At 42.7% G+C, this 24,960-nt stretch overlaps 1 protein-coding gene across 1 annotated transcript in view; it reads left to right on the top strand.

Annotated features, from left to right (window-relative positions):
• Positions 1-22,286: 22,286 nt before the first annotated feature.
• Positions 22,287-24,960, top strand: part of ITGBL1 (integrin subunit beta like 1) — a 273,833-nt gene continuing 271,159 nt past the window's right edge. Inside the window, exons 1-2 of the mRNA XM_062195263.1 lie at positions 22,287-22,505; positions 23,105-23,322. Coding sequence (XP_062051247.1) covers positions 22,408-22,505; positions 23,105-23,322 — 316 coding nt within the window. The 5' untranslated portion in view covers positions 22,287-22,407. The remainder of the gene's footprint in view (positions 22,506-23,104; positions 23,323-24,960) is intronic.

The following is a 24,960-nucleotide window of genomic DNA, read 5'->3' as shown; positions in this document are numbered from 1 at the left end:
GGATATAAGGAATGATGGGTACATAATAGAGCAAGTATAGGAAACTGCTAATGGTATCATCGAGCTGGTGTGTGTCTGGGAGAATACTGTACAGTTCTTGTAGTTTTACTATGAAATTTTTCATAGGAAATGTTGGGAAAATATAATCCACATTTTTGCTGCTTAATCTCACACTCTCTGCTCTTGCCAGATCCTGTCCAAATCATCCTATCTTCTACTTCTACTGGTAGGCGAGGCTTCTACCTTAGGGCCTTTGCACTCACTCTTTGCTCTTGAGTACTCTTCTTTCAGAAGTCTTTTGGGCTCAATCCTTCACTTCCCATACATTATCTTTTCAGTGAAACTTCCACATGAGCCGTACCTAAAATTTTATTGCTTTTAATCTTCTTATTCCTTAGCTTAAATTGTTTTATTCCTTACCTTTACACACATAATTTTTAAAATTTTTAAAATATTTTAATTTATTTGAAAGAGAAAAAAATCTTACCCACTGTTTCACTCCCCTAAGTGCTCTGCACCTCCAACAGCTATGTCTTGGCGGGGTTAGAGACAGCCATGAAGGATTCAATCCTAGTGTCCTACATGGTTGGTGGAAAAGGAACTGCTCCAGCCGTCTCTGCTCCCCCGCCCCCATCCCCCCAGGTTTTGCACCAACAGGAAGCTGGAGTCCAGGAGCTGGAACCAGGCACTGAACTCAAGTACTCTGATATGGGACACAGGCATCCCACTTGGAGTCTGAACCACCAGGCTAAATGCCCCTCCCCTTCTCTATATTTTACGCATTTATTTGTTCATTGTCTATACCACTAGACAAGAATTCCCAACAGGGCAAAGCTTTGTCTGTTTTACCTACTGCTCTATCTTCAACATCTTTGAGATTTTTCACATTTTTTTATTTCATCTATCTGTGTATTTTCTTTTGTTTGTTTGTTTTTTTTTTTTTTTTTTTTGACAGGCAGAGTGGACAGTGAGAGAGAGACAGAGAGAAAGGTCTTCCTTTTGCCGTTGGTTCACCCTCCAATGGCCGCCGCGGTAGCGCGCTGGGGCTGGCACACCGCGCTGTTCCGATGGCAGGAGCCAGGTGCTTATCCTGGTCTCCCATGGGGTGCAGGGCCCAAGGACTTGGGCCATCCTCCACTGCACTCCCTGGCCACAGCAGAGAGCTGGCCTGGAAGAGGGCCAACCGGGACAGGATCGGTGCCCCGACCGGGACTAGAACCCGGTGTGCCGGCGCCGCAAGGTGGAGGATTAGCCTGTTGAGCCATGGCGCCGGCCATATCTGTGTATTTTCTATCAACATATCTCTACTTATAAATCTGTATCAATCTTTATTTAACCTAAAATTTAGTTAGGCTTTGGTATCAAGTGAAAGAGTCATTTAATTTTATTTTAAGAAAACTGTTGACCAAATAGCCCACCATAAACATTTAAGTTTTTTGAATTTAGAAGGTAAATTTTTGGAGATATCATTTCTGTGGTATAAAGTCGGATGTCTATTCATGCATACAGTATATTCCAGTTTAAGTATTTTCTCTATAAAACATGCTTGGATAGATGGCAGGAAAGGTTCCCTTGCCTCTGGCATTGTGGCACAGCAGATTAGGCAAGCACTGGTGTTCCTCACATCACACATTGGAAAGACAGTTCCAGTCCCAGCTACTCTGCTTCTTACACAGCTCTCTGCTTACATCACCTGCACGTGATGGCCCAAGTGTTTGGGCCCCTGCCATCCACATGGGAGATGAGGATGGAGTTCTTGCTCTTCAACCATGCCCAGAGTAGCTGTTGCAGCCATCTGGGGCATGAACCAGTGGTTAAAAGTGCTCGCTCATGCTTGTGCTCACTCGCTCTTTCTCTCTCCCTCTCTCTCCCTCTCTCTCCCTCTCTCTCCCTCTCTCTCCCTCTCTCTCCCTCCCCCATTCCTCTCTCCATCCCTCTCTACCTCCCTGCCTCCCTTCCTCTCTCTCTTTCTCCATCTACCCACCTTCACATTCTGTTGCTCAGCCTCTCAACTAAATTAAAAGTCTGTGCTTAGCATGGAGTTGGTCCTCTGTATATAAAGTAAAACTAAAAATGAACCATAATGAAGAAGGAGATGGGAGAGGGATGTGGGATGGGTGTGGGGAGGGGAGGGTGGGCATGGGGGAAAGAACCACTGTATTCCTAAAGTTGTATCTGTCAAAAGATGCATTCATTGAATGAAAACTTTAAAAAAAATCTTTTAAAAGAAGAAAAGTCCATTTGCCAACTCCCCTTTTTAAACTTTTTGTTTTTCTTAGTCATAGTATAATTATTTCTGCAAATTAATTTTGGAACTGCTTTATGCTGTCCAAAAAGGGAGCACATTAAGATTTTGAGTGGCATTCATTAAGCATTTGAGTTGCTTGTGAATAACTAACATCTTTGTAATAGCCAGTCATTCCATTCAGGAAGATGGCACAGCCCTTTCACTGATGTCTAACTTGGTGGTTTTGCAATATATTTATGTATTTTCTTTTATATAAGTTTCATACACTTCATGTACAAGGAGTTTGAAGGGGTTCACATATTTTAGTGACCATTGGCTTTGTGTTTTCCCGCATTATAACTATATTTCTTATTTCTTTACATAAGAAGTACCTAAAGCCTTCTGGATTCACAAATGCTGTTACTGTTTTGCCAAGCATAATGTGATCCACAAAAGGATAAGTACATCTTTCCTAAGTGGTTCTAGCACTGGTATACTTCTAGTGAAAAGCAACTCTCCAAGTCATAGGCTTTGCCTGAGGATTCCGTAGATCCAAAAGCTGTGCCATCTTCTTGTTCATCATCAACTCAATTGGTGGGTAACAGAGAAGAATTTCTGGTGAAACGTCTCACACAAGAAATTTCTGGGACATTTTAATCCTATTTTGTTTCTTGAGGATTTTTTAAATTTTAATTTCTAATTAGTTTTTAACTGATTCAATGTGATCTGCAGAGGTTAGCAGAAGCAAATGGCTCTTGGGCGAAAAACTTTCAACTGAGATCATTTCCTGAAGGAAAGGCTTTTAGAACTGTTATGTTTTAGTCAACAAATATTTGTTGATCCCTATTGAATAGAATTTTGAAGAAATGTATTTGATTATGGGGGAAAAAGAATCTGATGTTGACAAATCTATAGGCTATGGAGTATTATCCAAAATTCTCTCTAATCACCTACAGGTAGACACTGTTGGTTGTCTGACAAATTAGCTTTCTCTCCTCTTGTCCATCTGTTCAGAGCACATGCCAACTACTAGTTCCAATTAGCAGCTGTGTTAATTTCTTTCTGTCTCCAGTAGCTGCTTTGGACAGAAGCATGTGACAGCTTTGTGGACAAGGTGACTTGTTGGGGAAACTGATGAGAGCTTCTGAGAAAATGCTTCTCACATAGAAAGTAATTTAATTCAGCCACACACTTTACTTCTGTAAGGTATTCTGGGTGAGTTGGTGAAGTTTGCAGTAGACACAGTCATCTGAGGCCATCAAGGGACAAGCCCAAGACCAAAGCCCACCTGAGTATGAGGGAGGAAAAACCTAGGCCTATGATGTCATCCATAAGCTGCTGAAATAAACCCAAAATTTCCCTACCTGGAGACTTACTGTGCCGTCAAATAGTGTTTACACCACCTTGTACCAGGTTTCCAATTACCAGCAGTGGGGAGCACCCCCATGAGCCAATTGCTGCAAATTAGGTTTAGAAGTGCTCATTAACTTTAATGAAATAATAGCCTGGTCTACTATATTAGCGAAAAAGACATTTTTTGTCTTGTTTCATGTGCTTTATATTTTCCAAAGGAAACAAATGACTCTATGTGCTTTTAAAGAAAGGGAGTCTGCAGATATTTGCGGAAAGAATGCTATGAGTGGAGAGAACATGTGGTACCGAGGGTCTGAAGTGAAGTGCACCTGGCAATTTTAAGGAAGAGTGAAGACCTCACTGTGACTGAAACGAGGTGAGCAAGGGAGAGAGGAGTAAGAGATGGAACCAAGAGGCAGGGACGTGGTATGCAGGTCATGTAAGGGCTTGTGGATCATTTAAAAAACTTTGGCTTTTGTATTTCCCCAAGGAATGAAAAGATTTGCAGCAAAGAAGTCCAGTAATCCAACTGTGCTTCAAAGGTTGTTCTGGCTAAGCTTTCGGCCAAGGGGAATAAGGGAAGGAGCTAAGAGACCTGATTAACTGGCTTTGGGATCCAGGCAAGAGGAGATGTTGGCTTGGGATGGAGTGAGAGCAGTGGAGATGGTGAGATGCACTCTGGTCCAAAGTGTTTTTCAAAGGTTCTGACAGGATTTGCTGTTGGATAGAATGTAGGCTATGAGAGAGAGCGTGGGCTGCAAAAACTCTCGGATGGCACTCAGGTTTGGGGCTGGAACCTCCAGATGAGTGGATGTACTGTTTATTGAGATTGAGAGGATGGTAGGAGAAACAGGTTAGGTGTGGAAAGAGAAGCAACAAGAGCTTGGTTTTGGAGCTGTAATTTCTGTATCTGTGGTAGATCACAAGAGAAGACTCTGAGTTTTGATTTCTATGTATCTATGTTCTATCTATCCCATATACAGGCATTTGTGTTCTACACACACACACACACACACACACACATATATATATATATATATATATATATATCTGCTATAGTATATTATATATCCTATAGAAAGATATTTGATGAAGCACTTGTATTATATATGAAATATTTACATAATACTACTGCATAAATATAAATAACAGAGAAGAACTTGGAACAGAAGAATTATAAATCTGAGAGTTTGCAACCTACAGAGGGTATTTGGAGACAAGAGAGAGGCTGAAGTCCCCTAAGAGGTGTCTTTTCTATGGGAAAATATAATAGAGAAGTGATCCCAAACTGAGCCTGAGGCACTCCACCTTTTAGAGGCTCAGGAGACGAGCATATGAGAATGGAGTCCTTATAGGTAGACAACTCTTTCAAGGATTTTCCTGTAATTAGAGAGAAATGGCGTGGGAACTGAAGGAGAAAGTGGATCAGAGTTTTGTTTTATTTTTAAGATGGGAGACATAACAGCATGACATTTGTGCTGACCATCTACTTGATGATGCAGTAGAGATAGGCAAATAAATAGGACAGTGCCCTTGCATAGAGACCTGGGTTGGGAGCCAGTAAACAAAGGAGAGCTGGCCAATCTAGAAGCCCAGGGGGTTCATCCACTCATTCACATGAACAGGAAACAAGATGGAGCATAAAGTCCTGACACAGACAGTAGGTGACTTGGTGGCATGAACTTACGGAAATTATTGTCTAATTGATCTCACATTATTTCAGTGAAACAGGAAGACACTCCTTAAGTGAGAGTGAGAACTGAGGAAGGATATGCTGCAGGTTTGACGGGAAAAAAAAATATGCAATCATCAATTAGGAGAATGAAAGAGAGGCTGGAGAAGGTAAAAATGGCAGAATGACTAGGAGAATCAAAAACCCACTTGAAATAATTGACCATGAATTTAAAGCGAGACGTCTTCATCATTTCCTAGCCTTGCTCACTTGTGCAAATGGAACACTGAGTGTAGAACTGGTTTTTCCTGGGGCTGAAGTTTAGCTTGAGTAGTTAAGCTCAGTAAACTATTAGCAATGCTTCCTGTGGAAGTTCTTTGATGCCAAATAGCATTATTTCTGCAGGTTTTATTGTATATGCAACAACTTGGATTATGCAATTTAAGAATTTGAATCAAATCCTTGTGATTTTCTGAAGTCAAAGAATTTTGTGCTAACACAAATTTCTTAGAATTCAGTAGCTCTTCTTCACATGGAAAATACCTACAGAGAAAGAAGAGAGATTAGGAAGCAAAACATCAAGGGGAAAAATGACCAAGACTTTTAGAATCTTATGAAATTTGTGAGAGGATCCTTTAAGAAATATGTATTATAGGGTAAATAAAAAACTATTCAACCTCTGTCATCCCAGTGGTAACCAATACAATTGGGATTGGTAAGATTGTAGCTAGACTCTAAAAATAAAGAGTATATAATATTAAAGGTAATTCAGGGAACTAGAATCTACAAAGAAATCAAGAAACTCCACAACATCAAAACAAACAACCCACTTAAGAGATGGGCCAAGACCTCAATAGACATTTTTCAAAAGAGGAAATCCAAATGGCCAACAGACACATGAAAAAATGTTCAAGATCACTAGCAATCAGGGAAATGCAAATCAAAACCACAATGAGGTTTCACCTCACCCCGGTGAGAATGGCTCACATTCAGAAATCTACCAACAACAGATGCTGGAGAGGATGTGGGGAAAAAGGGACACTAACCCACTGTTGGTGGGAATGCAAACTGGTTAAGCCACTATGGAAGTCAGTCTGGAGATTCCTCAGAAACCTGAACATAACCCTACCATACAACCCAGCCATCCGACTCCTTGGAATTTACCCAAAGGAAATTAAATTGGCAAATAAAAAAGCCGTCTGCACCTTAATGTTTATTGCAGCTCAATTCACAATAGCTAAGACCTGTAACCAACCCAAATGCCCATCAACAGTAAACTGGATAAATAAATTATGGGACATGTACTCCATAGAATACTATACAGCAGTAAAGAACAATGAAACCCAGTCATTTGCAACAAGATGGAGGAATCTGGAAAACATCATGCTGAGTGAATTAAGCCAGTCCCAAAGAGACAAATATCATTTGTTTTCTCTGATCTGCGACAACTAAGTGAGCACCAAAGGGGAAACCTGTTGAAGTGAAATGGGCACTATGAGAAACAGTAACTTGATCAGCTCTTGTCCTGACTGTTGATGTACAACATAAATCTTTATCCATTTTAGTATTTTTTTGTTCTAGTACTATTGGTTGAACTCTGTAATTAACACACAATTATTCTTAGGTGTTTAAATTTTAACTGAAAAATGATCCCTGTTAAATATAAGAGTGGGAAAAAGAGAGGGAGGAGATGTACAATTTGGGGCATGCTCAATCGGACTTGCCCCAAATGGTGGAGTCAGAAACGTGCCAGGGGATTCCAATACAATCCCATCAAGGTGGCATGTACCAATGCCATCTCACTAGTCCAAGTGATCATCTTCAGTTCACAATTGATCACACTGATAGGTCTAAGAGTCAAAGGGATCACACAAACAAGACTAGTGTCTGCTAATACTAACTGATAGAACCAAAAAGGGAAAGAACGATCCAATATGGGAAGTGGGAGACACAGCAGACTCATAGAATGGCAGATGTCCTAAATAACACTCTGGCCTCAGAATCAGCCCTTAAGACATTCGGATCTGGCTGAAGAGCCCATGAGAGTATTTTAGGCATGGAAAGCCAATATACTCTGAAAAAAAAAAAAAAAAGACCTAAATGAAAGATCTCTGCGAGTGAGATCCCAATGGAAAGAATGGGGCCATCAAAGTAGGAGGTACCTTTCTCTGAAGGGAGGAGAGAACTTCCACTTTGACTATGACCCTATCGGAATAAGATCAAAGTCGGTGAACCCTAAAGGCTTCCATAGCCTTGGCAACTCATGACTAGAGCCTAGGGAGATTACTGACGCCATAAACAAGAGTGTCAAATTGTTAAATCAACAACAGGAGTCACTGTGTACTTATGTCTCATGTGGGATCTGTCTTTAATGTGTTGTCCAATGTGAAGTAATGCTATAACTAGTACTGAAACAGTATTTTTACACCTTGTGTTTCTGTGTGGGTGCAAACTGATGAAATCTTTACTTAGCATATACTGAATCGATCTTCTGTATATAAAGATAATTGAAAATGAAAAAAAAAACTTGGTGTTAAATTGGAAATTGCATAGAAAATTAATCAATTCTTAACAAAATATCATGTAGGATCTCTGTCCTTAATGTGCTGTACATTGTGATTTAATGCTATAACTAGTACTCCAACAGTATTTTTCACTTGGTGTTGCTATGTGAGAGCAAACTGTTGAAATCTTTACTTAATATATACTAAACTGATCTTCTGTATATAAAGAGAATTGAAAATGAATCTTGATGTGAATGGAAGGGGAGAGGGAGCGGGAAAGGGGAGGGTTGTGGGTGGGAGGGAAGTTATGGCGGGGGGAAACCATTGTAATCCATAAGCTGTACTTTGGAAATTTATATTCATTAAATAAAAGTTTAAAAAAAAAAGAAAAAAAGTAATTCAGGGAAATTCTTGAAAAATATGTGACGTATTTATTCATGACACAGTATTCTATGTTAATATTTTTCAGTGGGTAATTTGGCCTTTTGTTGGCTTAATATTGTCTTTTATGGTAATTATTTACAAATATATTTCTTATTTAGATTTTGAGGCCCTTAAAGAGGGTAACCTAACTTTAGAAGCTTTTGAATCCCCTATTTTCCTTATCTTATCCTTTTTTTAACCAAAAAAACCCTCTCAATATTGTTTAATGAATTAACTAAATACCAGTAAGTTCATAAATTTACTTGTTCAAGACTTAAATGCTTTGGATGAATAATTTTCCCTTTAAGGAAATGGGTATTTTTAGTGAGACAGTCAAATGTTTTTATGTTATGAACTGAAAATTTTCCATTCTTTGACCAGAAATCAATCTTGAAACACAGGTGTGATAATGTCTAATTACTAAACCACCAGGGAACCAAAGCTTCCTATTTCTATGTGAAAAGAAAATAGAAGATGAGGTTGAATAAGTATGTTTTCATTAGTCTCCAAACCATTCTTACATTGTCGGACTGGAAAAAGCCATAAGAGGCAATTGGATTCATCATCTACTTCCAGGCGTATGATAACTAAATTATATCAAAATACTGTGTCCCTTCTTAAATAAAATCTTCAGTGAAAGGAATTACACTAAAAGTTTTATGCATAAATTTTCACGAAGTTATATAACAAAATAAAAATATGGCCATGATTTGGTTTTTGTGTTTATATAATGCCAAACAATTGGTATAATGAATCTTTGTAACTGAATTTTCCAATTCAAATAATGGTGTTTTTACTTGATAAGTTATTGTAGTTCAAATTTCTCAAAAGCAGATTCTGAGATGAGCATTATATGCAATTAATTTTAATATAAATGCTCCCAGGAGAGACAAGGTGGAAGTAGAAGAAGTGGGACAGAGAGGTGAAGACAATAAACTATCATGTAATTTTAGGCACAAGGCCCACAGAGAGTAGGATTTAGAATGATTGTGTTGGAGAATTCTGGATTTTAAAACTACAGAAGATTTGCTGAGTTCACGTAACAGTCATGCCCTGAGAAGGCCATCAACTGTGTGCTATCTACAATAGATACCTTCAAGTTGTTGAAAAAATACAACACAGAGCACTTACAGTACAGTGCAAAAATTAAGTAGCTGTCATTACATGTTCAGTAGAAGCTAAGATGGTTGTGATTAGCCATCTGGGCTGAAGGATAGATACCGAGCAGATTTGTGGAAGACATTGAACACAGGGCAGAGATGACTGGACTCTACAGCCCTGCCTTGTCCGGTCAGTGCCTGGCCATCCTGAGTACAGCATGACCTGGCTTTGAACGTTGAGTTACTCTCTGAGGAGGCCAACTGCTGGAGGCTTCCAGCCTGCTCTTCTCCACCTAGCTTGTTGGCAAGTGCTTTTCTGAAGAGTCTAAGGCGTATGGCTCTGTTTCTGTACTTGTGACCCAATGCTGGATGTCACAAATTATGGCGGACGTGGGACAATACCACTGACTTCAAGAGTGCAGTAGGACCTATCTTTGTAACCGTGAGAAATATTAGAAATAGGGGAAATAGCCTTCCAGTCTATCTTTGTGGACCTTTCTTCTCATATTTCAGACCTAGCCTCATTCTTGATAATCCTTAGTAAATGCACATTGAATATTTCTTGAATGAATAAGTGATTCCAGGCAGGGACGTGTTGCTAAAGGAAGAACATGGGGATGACCCAATGCCTCAAGCTGAATGAAAGGAAACTGAGTTACCTGACAACAGGTGGAAGAGGAGAAAGAAGTAACTGGAATGGAAAATCAAGGGTGCAGAATAAAGTTTACCTTTGTCATTTAGCCTCAGGCCAATTCTTCCAAAAGAAGCTCACATTGTTCACGAATGCCTTCTCGGTATTCTAGTCTGACTTTTGTGAGCAGCAGTATGTGTCTACCTCTCAATATTGAAAATGTTTAATAAGGTATCATATTTTATTGCTTCTAAAAGGGCGATTATTTTATGCAGATTTTTAACAAATCTGAAATTGGATCAGTAGCAGTTAATGGTATTTTGCAGTCCTTCTTGGCCAAGGAAGACACAGTGATGCACAAAATTCAGACTTCCATCCTTGCAACCTGTGAAAGTAGTGTGAAAGAGCTTGGAAGAAAATCTCAGAAATAATAGCAGAGTGATCTTTGGAACCAAATAAGTGTGTTGGGCAGGAGCAGGCCATGGTATCAGGTAAGAAAAGCAAAATTCTAGAAGTTGAAATTAAAAAATTAGACAGCTATACAAATATACAAAAAACTCAGCGTCAGCTTGTAAAAAGATTACAAAATTTTTTTAAGAACCTCAGCATCAAAGGTATTTGTTTTTTATAGATTGTTTCAAGTACAATTTCATGATCAATACTTAATGTAGAAGATGATGGATGGGAAACAGTCATATGTTTCCAAGTTGAAAAGTGAATAGTTGGACTCCGCAAGGGAGTTTTAGAAATATCTCTACCAACTTATTTAACTTGGGTTTTCTGATTGATTTTTAATGTATACATTAAAATACTTTTAAATAAGCCTAAATCACCTTTTCTAATAAATGTAAAATTAGAAGTCTGAGAAGAGCATGTCATAGTTACAGTTGGCTATGTTTCTTCCTTTTCCATGGTACATAAAATGATGATGAATTTCATAATGGATGCTATATCTGATGAGCTATATAGGTATGTAAAATGATTAATACTCAAAGTTCTCAATGAAAATTAATTTGATTTCTTAAATTTGTTATTTCATTCATCTTAAGGAACATGAGTTTCTAAGTCATGAAAACTAATGGAAGAACAAACCTCATAAGATAGAGTAGTTAGATATTTTAATATTTTCATGTTTCATGTTAAAGTTTTGTCAGCAGTTGATAGAAGTATATGATATTTCTTTTTCCATCCATGGTTGTACCCAATCAATCATAAATAGAGCTATCAAGTCAGTTAATTAGAAAAATAGTGCAAAAACTAGTGAACTTGATTTTCCTGTTGATTTCAGTAGTCTTCCGACACACCACGACACTGCTACAAATAGCTGGTTTTCAAGAACTGCTGTGTGTGAGCCTTCGCTGGATTCTATAGTGGCAAAGCCACTGACTCGGGATGAATCAACTAAAGGAACAATTCGCTTGGCCCTTTCAACTGAAGCTCGAAAGGCAAGTGTATTTTACAGAGATGCTGTGGTGAAGAGGGAGGCAGAAGGTGAAGGAGCAGTGGGAATCCAGGGAGCTGCCCACTGGCTGTTTGTTCCTGCCCAGCTTTCCCTCTGGCTGCTCAGCTACCCCTCCTTTTGGTTCCTGGCTGTACTTAACACAACTCCCTTCCTCTAAAGGAATTTAATTTATGTTATTCACAGTAATTTATCTAGATTGATTGTCAGACTTATGTCAGATGAAATTTTCTGTGGCTGCATTTCTTCACTGTTTATGAAATTTTAAAAGTCCCACTGACCATTTTCATCAGAATAACACATGTTTATGGCAAATTGTCTAGTGAAACAAATTACATCCAAGTCCATGTCTCACAAACCTATAATTTCCCTTGTACAAGGTGCATATATTATGGGAAAATAATCAGTTCTGACATGGGCTCTTACAATGTAATTATTATTCCTACGGCATGCATCAAAATCCCACAGAAGGCACTCCTGATAAAACCTCCTAGCTCGGGAACTCGCCCACGGCCTGCCCAGCACCTCGTCACCTACACAGCCTAGCTGCATGTCTTTCTTTCTTTTTTTTAATTTGACTTACAAAGAATAATAGCAATTGGAATAATAGTAAAAATAATGGGACCAGTAGTGAATAAAAGTTTTCACACAGGACAGAAATGGTGCACACCGCACACAAGCCCTGAATGGTGCTATGACCAGGAGCCCCGGGGTTCCTGAGTGCCACTGTAGCAATAAAAACACATGTGAATGAACGCCTGTTAACTTCTGGAAACTTGTGTGGAATAGCTCCAGAGGCTGGCGTTTGGCGTAGTGGTTTGATCACCGTCTGGGACACCTATAGCCCACATTGGAGTATCTGGGTTTGAGTCCTGTCTTTGCTCTTAGTTTCAGCTTCCTGCCAGTGCAGACCTGGGAGGCAGCAGGTGACAGCTCCGGTAGTTAGGTAATCATCATCTTTATGGGACTGAGGGCCTGGTTCCTGGCTTTGGCTGTTGCGGGCATTTGTAGAGTAAACAGGCAGATAAAAGATCTCTGTCAGTGTGTCTCTGCATCAGTATGCCTTTCAAATAGCTCTATTTAATGCCTGCTACCCGACAAGTAAGAACCAGTAGTACTAGTTCCCACCATTTCCATCTCTCTTTCTCTCTCTGTACACACACACACACACACACACACATTTGTATCTTTATATCCATTTATGACTAGACTTTGGGTCAGTACACAAAGAGAATATACTCCCAGAAGCTTAGCATTACAGGGAACCAATGTTCCCTTCAGCCGTGCCGTTTTGGAAACTGAAAGTCAGCAGGGTGAGGAAGGCTGCCAAGGCCACGCAGCGCTCAGGTGACACAGCTGGACTCGTATGCGTTTCTAAAACGTTCGGTACCCTCTCTACTGGCCTGCCCCCTGCGATGTCCTCCTGGTTGGTAATTGATTAACAGCTGAGCACCACGTTAGGAACTAGAAGTCCATTTGTACAAGGGATGAAGTAGTATTTAAGTGATGAATCTTTGTTCTCCTGGAGTCAATAAAAATCACTTCTAGATTTTTTTCTCCTGAAATTTCCTTTCAGTATCGACAAGAACTGCAAATATACTCAGAAGAGTGACAGAATAGTTCTCATCCCAGAGACTCCGAATATTTCCAGGTGTTTTCACCATGCGGGCGGGAAAAATGCCCTTTGGTTCTCTGCTGATGTCTGGAAAAGATGTTAACTACGCACCTTTTTACTGCGCAGCCCTGGCATTGCTGGAAAGGTCTTCTTTTTCTTGGAAATTTGAGCTTATTTTTACTGCTGCCCAGGGATACTTGGTCCTCCTGAAAGCTTGAGTGCACCTCTGACTATTTGAAAACCTGGCAGGTACTGCTGGCTGAAAATGTCATCCAAGTGGGTTTTGGGTGAAATCAAGATTTTTTAAAATTTATTTAAAAATTTTTTTAAAGATTATTTATTTATTTGAAAGTCAGAGTTACACAGAGATAAGGAGAGGCGGGGGTAGGGGGTGTCTTCCATCTGCTGGTTCACTCCCTAATTGGCCACAATGGCCAGAACTGTGCCGATCTAAAACCAGGTGCTTTTTCTGGGTCTCCCATGTGGGGCAGGAGTCCAAGGACTTGGGCCATCCTCTACTGCTTTCCTAGGCTACGGCAGAGAGCTGGATGGGAAGTGGAGCAGCCAGCACTCAAAGTGGCGCCCATAAGGGATGCTGGCACGGCAGGCGGTGGCTTTATCCGCTACGCCACAGTGCCAGCCCCGGATTTTTTTTTTTTTTAACTTCAACTTGACTCTAACAATTAGTGCCATCCTTAAATGGAGAGTTCAGTATGTATTGTGAATGATCTAACTCCAGATTGTCTTTCTTGATTTTTTTCACAATAAACAGAATGAATTTCCTTAGTGATTTTTGTATTTTAGTTGCTTAAATGGGTCCTTTCATTGAACTTGAAATATTCTCTTAAGTTCAAACGGATGAGTTTAATCAAGTGGATAGAACTTTTCATTCATTCATTCTTTCAGGGACTATGAATTGAGATGCTGCTCTGTGCAAGATATTGGGGTTATAATAAAGAGCAAGAAGAGGTTAGACCCGGCTGTCCTGGAACTTGCAGTTAAACAGGAAGTGGAAGTTCAGATGCGTACAAGTGGAGAAATAAATGGCAACAGTGATGACAGAGCGTGGTGAGTGCTATCAGGAAAGGAAGACTGGGTAAAGGAATAAAGGATGCTTGGACAAGGGAATGGCGAGTGGCCAGGGAAAGCCCTTCTTTATGGCTGTTGTTTGAGGGGAATCCAGACAGCCCAAGTTTTGGAGACAACAGAGTCTTGTGAGGGATCAATCAGGCAAAGGCCAAGCCTGAATTGTTTTAGGAATGCGCCAGAAGTAGAAAAAGGACTGGTGGATGGCGTGTAGTGCAGTGAGTCATGGGGAGAGGACTGGGAGATGAGACTCAAGGACTTGAGCAGTCAACCATGGCCCCCATCTAGGGGCAAATGTGATAGTGGGAGGGAAGAAAGAGAGGGAGGAAAAAGCCTGCATTTTCTAAGGATAGGCAGAGCTTTGTCGTCCCTTTATTCCAGGCAACACTAGTAATACAATGAGTGAAGGAAGAGTCAAAAAGCAGGAAAAAGTTCATGAGAAAAGACATGGGCTTGAAGCTGCCTTACCCAGCAGTAATTTGTTTCTGAATGCTCCACAGGCCTGGTGTGGCATGTGTGTAAACCAGTGATCCTTCCTTGTGTCCTGTCCTAGATGTGTTTCTTAGTACAATGAGTATCAGAGGCAGTTTTTAATGTTTGATGCTTGAGATAAGGAACTGACTTGGAGTGATGCTGGTGCATGAATAAAAGGTAAAACAAAACAAAACAAATCAAATCAACCAGCCCAACAGTTAGGCCAGCATTGAGGTCTGGAGGTTGTGGGTTCCGGCAGCCTTCACCAAACACATTGATTGCAGCAGATCTGCCAATCCTATGAGTGCTAAAAATAATGCTGAATATGCTTCAGAGAATTCAGGGGGAATCTTTTATCCAAAGCTCAGTTTGATATGCCAGAACACTCACACACATGCACACATGCATGCGCACACACACATACACGGTGGGGTGGGAGGAGAGGGAGAGAGAGAGACAGAGACAAGGAGACAGCAACAGAGAGCAAATACTTTCCCCCATAGGTTGTGTGACCTTCTTGTGTGCTTGCTCATGAATGCCTACACTTTTGGCTATTTCGGGTCTGAGGCTGGCTCTCCTTGCTTTATTTTTTTTTCCTTGCCAATGCTTTTGCCAGTGAATTTTCAGAACAGAGACTGCCTGGTCTTCCTTTCCCCTTTGTTTGAAATCACCTGCTGCTGCTGCTATTAGCAAAGTACTTCCTGAACGACCCCATTGGTCTGTGTTGGTCCACTAAGTCAGAGTTAGAAAAACACAAGTAAACACAAGGATTCTATCTGCTGATTTAAGAACGTCTGGCCCCGAGGGCATCTTTATGTACACCTACATTTGCGTGGCAATGAGAGCTGCCCTTGCTGGGTTCACATTTACATTCTCACAGCCTCAGACAAGGTTTTGCAGAAGCTACAAAGAGGCCAAACGGTACTATTCTCATGAAGCATAGAGTAGATAAGTATGATAATAATGCCCAATATCTCACAAGGCCTCCAAATCTTGGCATTGCTTTAAAGTAAAAGAAAAGGAGAGATTAAGTCCAAGGGAGTTATAATTAGAGGGAGGGCTTAGTCTAGAAAGTACTTTGATCTCAGAGGCTGAGTAGAAGCACAATACTCATAGTAATGAGGAAATGGGAAGGGGATTTAGAAATTTGGATTTCTATTCAATTCCTACTGAAATCTTGGAGAAATTTGCCGCTTTCTCCTTACATGTCAGCTCTACAGAATGAGAATGCTTGCACTGTGTGGTCACTAGATGGTGAGAGACTAGTGGCTGGTATTAGGGAGAGGAGTGTGGACTTCACCAAAGCGAGCTTCTTGCCCCCAAAACTGGGTCTTTGCTCATCATTTTGTGTTCTTGGTGTACACGTTATTAATTGCATTAAAATGTTTTTCATGTACATGGTCCTTGAAAATATTTTAAGAGGTCAAATGATACATTAGTAAAAGGCTCATATTGAAGTCTCCCATCTCATTGCTCCAACAGCCCCATGTGGTTACCACAAAGCAAGAGGGTTCAACTCTCAGCCACTTTTCCCTTCTGGCATTTATCTTCATGCTTCTGAAAATGTGTCTGTATTTCCTGCAGTCCATCTATGGAAGAGAAGATGTTACCATTGCATTTCCCCTATTCCTGCCTTCCCAGTTAATTATATTAACCTTAGCTAGGTCAATATTAAAAATTTTTATTACTGTAACAATGTAAATATTCTTCACTATTATCCCAAGATATGTGATATTTCCTTTGTCTTTTTTGCATTTAGTAGTAGTAGTAGTATTAGTAGTAGTAGTAGTAGTGGGATTAGTAGTATTTTGACTATGTTCTCTACGTACCTGTGGTTGCATTTTCCTATTACTGCAATGCTGCTTCTCACTGGCCAGAGTTACTAGGTTCAATCTGGTCAGGTCCATACTGTGATTTCTTGGAACCCTACCTCCCGAAGCCTCCCAGCCTCTCACAGCAACCGCACCTGCTCATGGAAACCTGTTCTCTTCCATCTCTTCTGGGTTGCTTCCCATTTTCTGAATTCTGCATTATCTCTTACTTGATTTTTGACCTCGTGGTAGTAAGTAAATCAGATCTTTTGTCTTTCCAAATAGGGAGCAAGTGCAAACTACTCCTTTTTTTAGATTTATTTATTTATTTAAGTCAGAGTTACACAGAGAGAGATGGAGAGGCAGAGAGAGAGGTCGAGAGGTCTTCCATCCTCTGGTTCACTCCCCATTTGGCTGCAATGGCCAAATCTGTGCTGATCCAAAACCAGGAGCCAGGAGCTTCTTTTGGGTCTCCCATGCTGGTGCAGGGGCCCAAAGACTTGGGCCATCCTCTATTGCTTCCCCAGGCCGTAGCAAGAGAGCTGGCTTGGAAGTGGAGCAGCCGGGACTACAACTGGTGCCCATATGGGATGCCAGCACTGAAGTCGGCAGCTTTACCCACTTTGCCACAAGCACAACCCTGTGTAAACTACGTTTAAATTTTCCTTCCTTCCCTCCTCCTCTCTTTCTTTCTTCCTTCCCTCCCTCCCTCCCTCCCTTCCTTCCCTCTTTCCCTTCTGCTGTCTTTCTTTGAAAGGCAGAGTGACAGAGTTACACAGAGAGATGTTTCATATACTGGTTCACTCCCAGATTCTCTCAACAACTGGGGATGAACCAAGCTGAAGCCAAGAGCCAGAAACTCCATCTGGGTCTCCCATATGGGTACAAGGAACCCAAGTACCTGAACCATCCCTTGCTGTCTCCCAAGGTGCTTGTTAGCAGGAAGCTGAATTGTAAGTGGAGGCAGGACTTGAACCAGACATTCTGTTAAGGGGTGAAGCATCCCGGGCATTGGCTTAACTGCTTTACCACAATACCCTTCTTTAAAACATTTTTAAGCCCAGTATAACTGAAAATGTTTTAATTAATGTATACATTAGAAGTAGAATTTGGAGCTGGAAATTGTTGCTGTTAAAGCATCCAATATTCTTCTTGCTCCTGGCTTGCTGAATGTGGCGGCTGCTGCTGCTGCTGCTGCTGCTGCTGCTGCTTCTTCTTCTTCTTCTTCTTCTTCTTCTTCTTCTTCTTCTTCTTCTTCTTTTTTCTCCTCTTCCTGGAAGTTCTTAGGAGTTCCTCTTTCCCACTTTTCTGGCATTCCATCCTGATGTGCCTTTGTTTCTATCATTTTCATTCATTTTCTGGGTGTCAAGTAGCACTTTTTATTACAAAAACTCATGCCCTTCACAATTTGGGGAAATTTTCTTTAGTTTTTCATCAGTGATTTCACCCCACTCCTTACTTTTATGACTTCTTTTCTAGGACTTCTATTAATTAGATATTGAACATCTTAGATCAGCATGTAAGTTTTTAATCTTTATTCATCTCTCTGTTTTGGCTTTATTTTCTAGGCTTCTCAATTTTATTTTTTAGTCTGTTTTGTAACTTCTCCCCAGCTATTATATACTAAGCTTTTAAACATTTTATTTTTGGTAGTCCTTTTCTTAGGACAGCATATTTTTGCAAATCCAGAATCTGAGATCTCTGAGGAGTGAATTTATAATTTTTTATTCAATTAGTCTTTTGTCTGAATTGCCTATTTCCTCTGATTTTTTTTTTCATTTTGCACATTTGTTTCTTTAGCTGCTTATTTACATTGCATTTCTACCTTTCATCTTAGATATTCCTCTTGGAGATCTGGTGCCTAGTAATTCTTAACAGTCTCTGCATTAAGAGCTGGGGCTGTGAATCTGATGCATATCCAGCATGGGTAAGCAGTTACCACTGAGACTGGACAGCAGCATGACCAGGCTCCTCTTTATGGGAATGTTGGGTAACCATGTTCACACCCATTGCTTATTTTTAAAATATTTATTTTGATTTATTTGAAAATGAGAGAGAGAGAAAGAGAGTGAGAGTGAGAATGCTTACCCACTTTGCAACAGCTAGGACTGCGCCAGACCAACTCCAGCAGTTGGGAACCAAATCCAGGTCTCTCATATGGGTGGCAGGGACCCAGCTACTTGTTGCCATAAAGGAAGTAGGAAGCTGGCAGCAGAAGCAGAGCTAGGACTCAGACCCCAGCTTTTGGATATGGGATGCCAGAGTCTCAGGCAATGGCTTAACCACTGTACCAAATGCCTACCCTCACTGGTTGTTTTCCTGTATAGTACCTGAGGGAAATGAACTCGGCCAAGGCCAGGCAGGGAAAGGGCTGCATTGTCACTGTTGTGAGCATCCATTTTCATTAATCCATTTCCTCTGAGCACTGAAGGTCAGCTTTGAGTCATCAGCAGCCAGAGATATTGCCATCAAGTAGGGTTAGGTGCATGTGCCCTGGGGAGGGATCTGGGTGAAGGTGCACACATCTATCGTGCAGACAGTCAGCATCTGAATGATAATGACCTTGCATGAACCTGCAGCTGTTTTCCACTACAATAATTGAGAAGTATTTTTCCATAGGGAATGGGCATGATGAAATTTGAACATTAGAAGGATCTGTGAAGGAGCATGGGAGAGATAGATTGAAAATGTGGAGAACAAATGCAATGATGCCAGTTGGGATGCTATACCAATAGTATAGAAGATATGAGATGAAGAGGAAAGGTATCAAAATGGGAGGAGGTAGAATCAGCACCACTCAGGGATTTAATGGATAATCCAGAGGAATTAAAGATAACTCCAAGGATTATGACCCCATAGAGTAGGTAAAAATGATGTAGTTTGGAATTACAGGAAGATTTATGGTAACGTGCATGGATTCAGGTTGAATCCACAGTGATGCCAGATCCCAGATGCCATCTGACAGTGGATTCAGAATCCATTGTAGCATCTGCATCCTTTGTTGATTCACAGATCTGTTATTCATGCTTTCCATCATTTTCAGTTAATTTATGCATGCCACAAATATATATCGAGGATATAGTATGTATTGGCCACTGTTTTAGATGAAAGCAGAGAAAACAGTTTGCTAAAAGGAGTACATTTATATTTATCCTTTTACCTTGACAATTTCTGTGGATCTAAGACTTTACACTGAGTCACCAAGTCAGCCACAATAGAAGAAGTTCAACGTACTGGGACTATCATTTCTGAGTCACAGCAATATAATGATCTGAACATTCAAATTCTCTCAATCACTTAGTATACACAATCCACTTCACAGCTGTAAACTCCTGAAAATACTATTGCTGACTGAATGCTATACTGTTTGAGAATACTAGAGGTTAAAAAAATCATTTTAACTCGTGACAGCAATCTTCAAATCATAGGGTCCCTATTTCAAAATGGTTCTTTTTTTCTACTCAGAAAATATGCAAAAAGGTAAACAGTAGATGACTTACTTATTAAAGCTCCCATATTTTCATTGCAAATTTCTAGTTGGGTTTTGGAGCTGATGCTTTCTTTTTAGTGTCCTTGTAGTCTCTGAGTCACCAAAGTTTCTGGGTGTTGGCAAGAGGACTCCCTCTATGCTGTCACAGTATTACAGATGGGTAGGAAGGAGAATAACTCTGGAAGCTCAGCCAGGACAGAGTGCATCTAACCACTCTTAGACGCAGGCACCCTCAGCTTCAGCGCTGAGACTTGTGCTTCCTGAGGCCTCTCAAATTATGATGCGTAAGTGAAAGCGTTGAAATGCACCTTGTGAGTCGGTAGATGTGGGGTTGGGATCTGAGAGCTTTCATTTCTAACAAGTTCCCAGGGGATGCTGACCCTCTTGGCTCATGGACCACACTTTGAGAACCACTGAGTTAGTAACTCCTGTCCTGTTCTTCCTTCATACAGACCTGAACTACAGACAGCTCTGTATGAAGCAGTAGTTCAGGGTACCTGGCAACCCGGAGTCTGTCTCCTTGATTCTGAGACACGCTCTGGATACCCTAGACCCCAGCATTCCCTGTCCAGACCCATCCACTTCCATTTGCAGAACGGCAACCGCCTGTCTGGCCTCCTGATGGAAGACCTCCCCACCAGTGTGCACATGTCTGGTTAAGAGTTGCTAAAGGGTCAGTCAATTATAAGATGCTTAGGTGTATGGGACAGGAGTGGACAGAGATCTGCTTGATGCAAAGCCTTTCCCAGAATAGGAGACAAAAAGAGATAGAAAAAGGGTGGGCAGTGATGAGAAGGCCTTCGTTTACGTGCTTGCTCCAGGAGGTAGATTTTGGGGTGGTCTTGCCCTTGTATCTATTTAGGTAAAAGACAAAGAAAAGCCCCATCCTGACAGAGTTCATCCCCAGCTTTTTTTTTTTTTAAGATTTATTCTATTTATTTGAAAGACAGAATTAACAGAGAGAAGTAGAGATAGAGAGAGAGGTCTTCCATCCACTGGTTCACTCCCCAGATGGCCGCAATGGCTGGAGCTGCACCTATCCAAAGCCAGGAGCCAGCAGCTTCTTCCAGGTCTCCCACGTGGGTGCAGGGAACCAAGGACTTGGGCCATCCTCTATGGCTTTCCCAGGCCATAGCAGAGAATTGAATAGGAAGAGGAGCAGCTGGGACTAGAACCGGGCGCCCATATGGGACGCGAGCGCTTCAGGCTAGGGCATTAACCTGCTGTGCCACAGTGCCGGCCCCCATCCCCGACTTTAAGGTGACAGAACCAGAGATAGTTCTTGGGCAGTTCTGTTTCATGAACTATTGCAGCTACAGCATTCCCCTTAGGGTGAAGGGAGATGTTTTCTTCTTCCATATAGTTCTTAAAACCTTTTCCCAGATGACCATGCAATATATGGGACAGTGAGTATGCTTTGGGGTCCCTTGGATTTCAGCTTTAACTTCCTGTGTGAATTTGAGCAAATTAGTTGCCCTCTTTGTCCTCAGTTTATTAACTTTAAAATAGGAATAAGAATGACTCCTACCCTTTATGTCCACTCAATCAAATCCTTCCATCAACCTTTAGCTTAAATGCCACCATCTTGGACTAGGGGAGGGTCACTCACAGCCCTTTGTCCTTTTGTATTTTCCTGTGATTAATGTCTTCTTAGCCTGCTGGACTGGAGAGAGCAGGGATCATGTTTTCTGAATTTACAGTTGTGTCAACTTCTCGCTGGCACAGAGCCTGACAACCGAGAGATGTTCAGGCCACATGTGCTTCATGGGTGAGAGCTGTCACATTTAGGGATACGTGACGAGCACCTACTAGGTGCTGAAGAGGGGACACTGACTTTTTCCCAGTGCACTTTGCGCAGTGAGCAGGCATCCTGGTTCCTTGCACTTGACTGGTGCGGGAGGCTGGGGTGAATTTGGGACAACCAGGATGTGCACCGTCCAAGGCAAGAAAAAATGTGGTGCGATAAGCTACTGGCCTGAGCAACTGGAAGCCTGACAGGCTTTCTAAAGACTTAGGACAGGCACTGAGCCGTTCAAAACAAAGGACAATACATTCAGGGACCAATGCCCGTGCCAGGTTTGCTAGCCCCTCACCACCCACCCCCCAGTCCTGCATCCCCTCACCAGCATGTGGTGGAGTAACTGGCCTCCTCCTTCCTCCCCACAACTTGGGGGATTATTTTAAGGGTCCCTTTGTCATCAGCCAGCTCAAATATTCTCTTGTCAAGAATGTCGGAGGCCAGTTCTTGAAGAAAGGAATGGTTTTCTAAAATCTGTGAACAGGACACCTTTTTTTTTTTAATGTCAAATACACCATCTGCTTGTACAACTGTTTCTAATTACCTCTCTGCCTAGGCTCTCCACTGGAAGGGTTTGGCACCAGCACCCCGCCCAGAGCAGCGCCGCTGCCCAAATCCTCGCAGGCTGCTCATCAACGCATTTGCAGCTCCGGGTGCAGCTTGGGTGTCCGTGGGTCCGTCTGCCTGGCCATCTGCCGGTGGCCCCTCTCCCTCCTGCTGCCTCCCCGGGAGCCCCACCTTGCAGGCGCAGCTCTGCGCTCAGCATGCGGCCGCCCAGCCTCAGGCACTTCTTGCTGCTGGCTTCTTCCCTTCTCCTCGCCGGGCTGTCAGCCGCTCCACAAGGCTTCTCGCCGTCCCTGAGGTGAGTGCGGTCTGTTCCTCTGTGCACCGAGCGAGCGGCCTGCTTTGCGTGGCTAAGGCTCACGCCTGCAGAGCGCCGTGCTAAGCCAAGAGCAGTTCCCAAGTTGAACGTGGGATAAGCGGTTTCCAAGCTGCTCCTGTTGCTTTCCTGATCAATCCGCACCGCATGTTGGTCTCTGACCTTTGGCTTCTGCTTCGGAAAAACACCACCCTCAAATGGAAGCACCACTCGCACACCCTGGCAGGAGAGAGAGGTGCACCTGAGTATACCTGCACTCCTTGTTCCCCCGCAGCATCCACGTCGGGTGTGCGCTGGGATATTTCCCTTAGGGGAGCAAAGTTTCCAGTAGTTTCCATAAAGTCTGCTTTGCTACAAATGTATCCACTCTGCCCCTTGCCATTAGACCAGGTGCAAGTCTCTGTAGGCACCTCCTGTTTTTCATAAAATTCAGTCAACTGGGACACATGGGTCATACCCCTGGGCTGTCTGTCTCCCCCCCCCCCCCCAGGGTGGACCACGGGGAGGAAACTGGGCCCCGGGCAGACCGGGCGGTGTGTGTGCGTCTGTGACCTGGCTGTGGTCCCTGTCGCCCCACGCAGAAGCTGGTCGGGCGCCGCCTGCAGGCTGTCCCGGGCGGAGTCGGAGCGCCGGTGCCGCGCCCCTGGGCAGCCCCCCGGGAGCGCGCTGTGCCACGGTCGGGGCCGGTGTGACTGCGGCGTCTGCATCTGCCACGTGACCGAGCCCGGCACCTACTTCGGGCCCTTGTGTGAGTGCCACGAGTGGGTGTGCGAGACCTACGACGGCAAGACCTGCGCAGGTAAGGGATTCCTGCCGCTGCACAGAGGCGTGAGCGGTGGGGACGCCTCTCCCCTGCCATGAGCACCCCGAGGTGAAGCCCTGGTCCAGGGTTGTACTTGCATGGGCTGATTCTGGCGGGGTTCCTTATAATCCTTGTTAGCCGCTCGGGTCCCAGCTTCAGTGGCAGTAGTATCCCTCAATGATCAAGCTCAGTGCATCTAAGTTCCTCATTACACACTCCACTCCCCAACGCCCTCACCAATGGAGTTGTTTTGATGCCCGCCCCCCATCAAGAACATAAACCATAATATTCGCAGATCATGAGCCTCTATTTTGTTTTATCTAGGAAACACAGGGAGGGGTATGGCCCTCCTCCATCCCAGGGGGGCAGAGTGTGTCTTTGAACTCTGATTTGCCCTCTTGTGCTCAGCACACAGTTCACACACAGGGTGCATATCAAAAAGCATAACAAGGAATAAAAAAAAACCAGGCGCATATTTACTTTGGAGGCATGGTGCTTGTCTTGTTTTCGAGTATTTTCGTCGCATGTTGGAGCTGCAGTGAAACTTGGTATTTCGTGATCATGGGGAGAAAATGCATTCGTTGGCTTCACAGATCGGATAGAAGTGATTCAGCTTCGGATACTGGGAAGGGTCAAGAAGTTAGTTTGTGGAGAGCACTCCTAACCTCCTTACCAGTTCCACGTCACTGTGGAATTTCCTTCGGCCAAGAGCTCTGGTTAGTGTGGGCCGTGCAGAGACTCCACCCGGGGAAGGACAGCACAGTGTATTCCAACCAGGGTTTGGCAGATCTGTGGGAAAAAATAGCGCTGTGTTTCACCCTGGAAGTAGCTAAGACAGAGATGTCCTACCCTGACACAGAGAGCAGGCATGCGTCTGGAGCAAACTGTTTTTGCTTGGCACCTGGGCCCTGCAGTGCACAGTGAGTCTACTTAACATGCAGACTGCTTGGCAGTGGAAAAAATAGGCATGGAAGTCATTTGGCACAGGTGTGTCTGCGTGGTTTGTTTACCCTGTGGAGGCTTAAGCACAACTGCAAAAATATTGAATTCTAGAATTTGTTATTTTAACTTGATCAGTTTCACAAGCTGTAGGGTTTTTAGGGGTAGCCCTTAGAACGAAAGCTAAATATCACTTAGTATTTCATTCCAAATGCAACTGTGTCCTGGTTTATCTGATTTTTGCCTGTATTTATTTTGTTTCAAGGTTCATATTTTGAAAATTAATTAAATAGGCAGAGAGACAGTGGCAGAGACAGAGTGAAAAGCAGAGAGGCAGAGAGAGAGCACGTGTGATTTTATCTTCTAGTTCATTCCCCAAATGCCTGCAAAGGCCAGGGCTGGGCTAGGCTAGAGCTAGGCTGGTTTCCCGCCTGGGTGGTATTAACCAAGTACTTGAGCCATCACCTGCTGCCCCCCCAGTGTGCACATCAGTAGGAAGCTGGAGTCAGGAGTGGAGCTGGGGTGGGAACCAGGCCCTGCAGGGTAGAATGTGAGCATCCCAAGGGCCAAACAACCAGCCCCCTCTGCCTTTTATCACCTCTGCCAAGATCTCTTCAATATGGGAGTCTCCAGGACATTTCCAGGGGCTTCTGTATTGTTGTTCGTTAGACTGTAGGAGGTAAGGTGGGGTCTTTC

The sequence above is a fragment of the Lepus europaeus genome, chromosome 6, assembly GCF_033115175.1.
Source record: "Lepus europaeus isolate LE1 chromosome 6, mLepTim1.pri, whole genome shotgun sequence".
Taxonomy (NCBI): domain Eukaryota; kingdom Metazoa; phylum Chordata; class Mammalia; order Lagomorpha; family Leporidae; genus Lepus; species Lepus europaeus.
The sequence above is the reverse complement of the archived record's forward strand: the minus strand, read 5'-3'. Positions and strand labels throughout refer to the sequence as shown.